Source organism: Emiliania huxleyi (genome assembly GCF_000372725.1).
Source record: "Emiliania huxleyi CCMP1516 unplaced genomic scaffold EMIHUscaffold_56, whole genome shotgun sequence".
Classification (NCBI taxonomy): domain Eukaryota; phylum Haptophyta; order Isochrysidales; family Noelaerhabdaceae; genus Emiliania; species Emiliania huxleyi.
Genome location: NW_005197803.1, coordinates 643,542 through 646,650, shown reverse-complemented (window position 1 = coordinate 646,650; position 3,109 = coordinate 643,542). Strand labels below are relative to the sequence as shown.

At 66.7% G+C, this 3,109-nt stretch overlaps 1 protein-coding gene across 1 annotated transcript in view; it reads right to left on the bottom strand.

The window, feature by feature from the left end:
• The window catches only part of EMIHUDRAFT_452125 (hypothetical protein), a 6,446-nt gene extending 4,787 nt beyond the window's left edge, over positions 1-1,659 (bottom strand). The window contains exons 1-3 of the mRNA XM_005765336.1: positions 1,215-1,659; positions 1,020-1,141; positions 357-416 (exon numbers count right to left, since the gene is read on the bottom strand). Of these exons, the coding sequence (XP_005765393.1) occupies positions 357-416; positions 1,020-1,141; positions 1,215-1,332 (300 nt within the window). The 5' untranslated portion in view covers positions 1,333-1,659. The remainder of the gene's footprint in view (positions 1-356; positions 417-1,019; positions 1,142-1,214) is intronic.
• Between the last annotated feature and the right edge of the window lie 1,450 nt (positions 1,660-3,109).

Genomic DNA, 3,109 nt, shown 5'->3' with positions numbered 1-3,109 from the left:
CCTTGGAGTATAAAATTTTAGAGTCAAGAATCATCGGCCCTAGACCTCAGGGCTAAAAACCTGGGGCCCAAATATTTGGCCAAGATTCTTCGGGTAGGACCTTCGCCCTGCCCAGAGGAATGTATTCGGCTGACCGGCGTTCAAGCTGCACGTCAGCGCCCGCCTGCAGTAGGGGCAACGGGTCTCGGTGAGACCTCGGCTAAATCTCCGGCTGTATCTGCCGCCCGCCGGAGCAACGGATGTCACCCGAGTTTCCTCGGCTCGATCTCGGCCAGACCTCGGCCAGACCTCGGCCAGACCTCGGCCCGATCTCGGCTGCAGCTCGGCTGCATCTCGGCTGCATCTCGGCTGCATCTCGCCTCGTCCCGAGCGGCGCTCGGCTCGTCCCGCGCCGTCATCGAGTGCAGGAAGGAGACCTGCCGAGGTGCGGCCGAGGTGCAGCCGAGGTGCAGCCGAGGTGCGGCCGAGGTACAGCCGAAGTGCAGCCGAGGTGCAGCCGAGGTGCGGCCGAGGTGCAGCCGAGGTGCAGCCGAGGTGCAGCCGAGGTGCGGCCGAGGTACAGCCGAGGTGCAGCCGAGGTGCAGCCGAGGTGCGGCCGAGGTGCAGCCGAGGTGCAGCCGAGGTGCGGCCGAGCTGCAGCCGAGGTGCAGCCGAGGTGCAGCCGAGGTGCAGCCGAGGTGCGGCCGAGGTGCGGCCGAAGTGCAGCCGAGGTGTAGCCGAGGTGCGGCCGAGGTGCGTGGCCGAGGTGCAGCCGAGGTGCGGCCGAGGTGTGGCCGAGCTGCAGCCGAGCTGCAGCCGAGGTGTGGCCGAGGTGCGGCCGAAGTGTGGCCGAGGTGCAGCCGAGGTGCAGCCGAGGTGCAGCCGAGGTGCAGCCGAGGTGCAGCCGAGGTGCAGCCGAGGTGCAGCCGAGGTGCAGCCGAGGTGCAGCCGAGGTGCAGCCGAGGTGCAGCCGAGGTGCAGCCGAGGTGCAGCTGAGGTGCAGCTGAGGTGTAGCCGAGGTCTAGCCCAGATGCGCTCGCCTCGCCATACAGCCCGCGGCCTCGCTCAATGACGACCTCGTGCTCGAGCGGCTCGTCGCCGTCGACGTGGTAGCCTGGGTCGCCCGCCCTCATCGTCGCCGTCGAGGTGATTCGGGCGGTGCCTAGTCGCAGGCTCCCCGGAAAAAGGTTCCGAGAAGGTTCCGGGCTGCCGTCGAGATGTGGCGGCGGCGGTGCCATCGAGCAGCAGGACGAGCGGCTGCTCCTTCCCTCGGTATGTGATCACCGTGGTGTCGACCTCGCACGTCTGCCAGCGGCCGGCGCTCAGCAGCTTCTTGAGCTGCCCGCGTGTCATATTCACCGCCGGATTCCCGGCAAAGTGGTTCTGGTACACCGCCTCCTCGGCGTTCTCCAGCCACACAAAGCGCTCGCGGGCGATGGTGAGCGCCGCCCAGCCGCTGAGAGCTGTGAACACGAGCAGCGACGGAGTGAATATCGCCGTCGCGAGCTCCACAGTGTCGCCTTTGAGCGCGAAGAAACGACTGCCCTTGGCTCCCGTCTGGGCGTGCACTAGTGCACGCCGAGCCCCGGTGGGCCAGCACTGCGAGAGAGGCGGGCGCGCCGCGTGCCTGGAGTGCGACCTGGCCGTCCGCAGCAGGAAACTCAACCTAGCTCGAAACGCCATCGGCCTGCGCCCGAACAAAATCGTGGCGGCGATTCCTATGCCGGCTCTCCGCCACAACCCCCGCCGGGAGGGAATCCCTGCTCACAGAAAAGGGCCCCGACCCCCTGTCTCGCGCACGCCCCTGGCGGGCGCCGCGGACCAGCTCCGCGAGCGCTCGTCAACGGGTGGTGTGCGGTTCTTGCCGTAGTTCCTCCTCGGTCGCCTAGCCCCGGCGCCGTCTGTCGGACGCCTGCGTGTCACGAGTGCGAGCCGCTCGCGGTTCGTACGCCCGCTTGCGGGTTCGAGTGGCGGGCCATCCCGCAAGCGCCAAGCGGGATGGCTTAGCGGGTTCGAGCCGTGCAGCCGTCACACATTGGCTGCCGGGGTATGCCGAGGGGGCTGGGTGGGCGGTAAGCCGTCATTGCCCGGCGCTGCTTGCAGCGCTCTGGGTGGTAGTGGCGGCGCTCCAAGAGTGGCACTCTTGTCTCTGGGGAAGAGGTTCTTCCTTTCCGCTCCCCGTCCCCCCCCCCCGCAAGGCGCGAGACACACAGAGACGCACGCCCACCCCACACCCCTACCACCACCGCATGTCGTGGCGGATTCTCCAGACTCCACCTCGGCAGAGATAGAGATTGCACCTCAGTGCTCAGAGCGACACTCAACGACGACGACAGGCTCCGGCTCAGGTCGCGGGGCATAGCTCGGGTGTAAACGGGGTCTGTGGCGGATGCCCCAGCGGCCCGCCGCAGGCGCCGCCGGAGGCCCCGGCCCGCCGCAGGCGCCGATTTTTTGGCATTTTTGCTCAAAATTGAGATATTTCTCATCAAATTCTCATCAAAATCGAGCTCGCTACGAGCTCTCTAACTGCAGGACAACATCTCCTCGTTGAGCCCAGCGGCGCCCGTATCGCCCACGCCCACATTCTTCTTCTTCTTCTTGCCCTTCTTGCCCTTGGCCCTTGCTGCACTTAGCCGCTCAACCTCCGCCAGCAGCGGCTCCTTGGCATGCCGCGCATTCTCCATCTGCTTTGCTTCCCACGCTGCCGCTTCCTCTAAAGCAGCGCCGCCACTAAGCGGCGCAACCAAGTTCTCGCACTGTTTGCATGAGCATGTGTCTTGCTTGGCGCGGCGCACAATCCGCGCGCGGCGAGTGAGGTGCGTGAGAGCAGAAGACTCGCAGGTCGGATGGGCGGTGACGCCGTCGAGCGACGGCGCAAAGGCCAATCGCTGCTGCTGCGCCAACGAGAGCGGCGACACGAGGCTGCTGGCAGCTGGCAGAGCGAATCGCGATTCCGGCGGCCGCCGTCAGCCCGCCGACACCGACGGCCGAGCTGAGGTCAAACTCCGCCACAGGTCGGACCAGCCCTTCTTGCCGCTCGGCTCTTCCTGTTTGTCGGCACAGAGCTCCGTGCCAGCCCTCCAGCGAGATAGGAACGAGTGTATCGCTTTGACGGATCGACCGTGCTTGT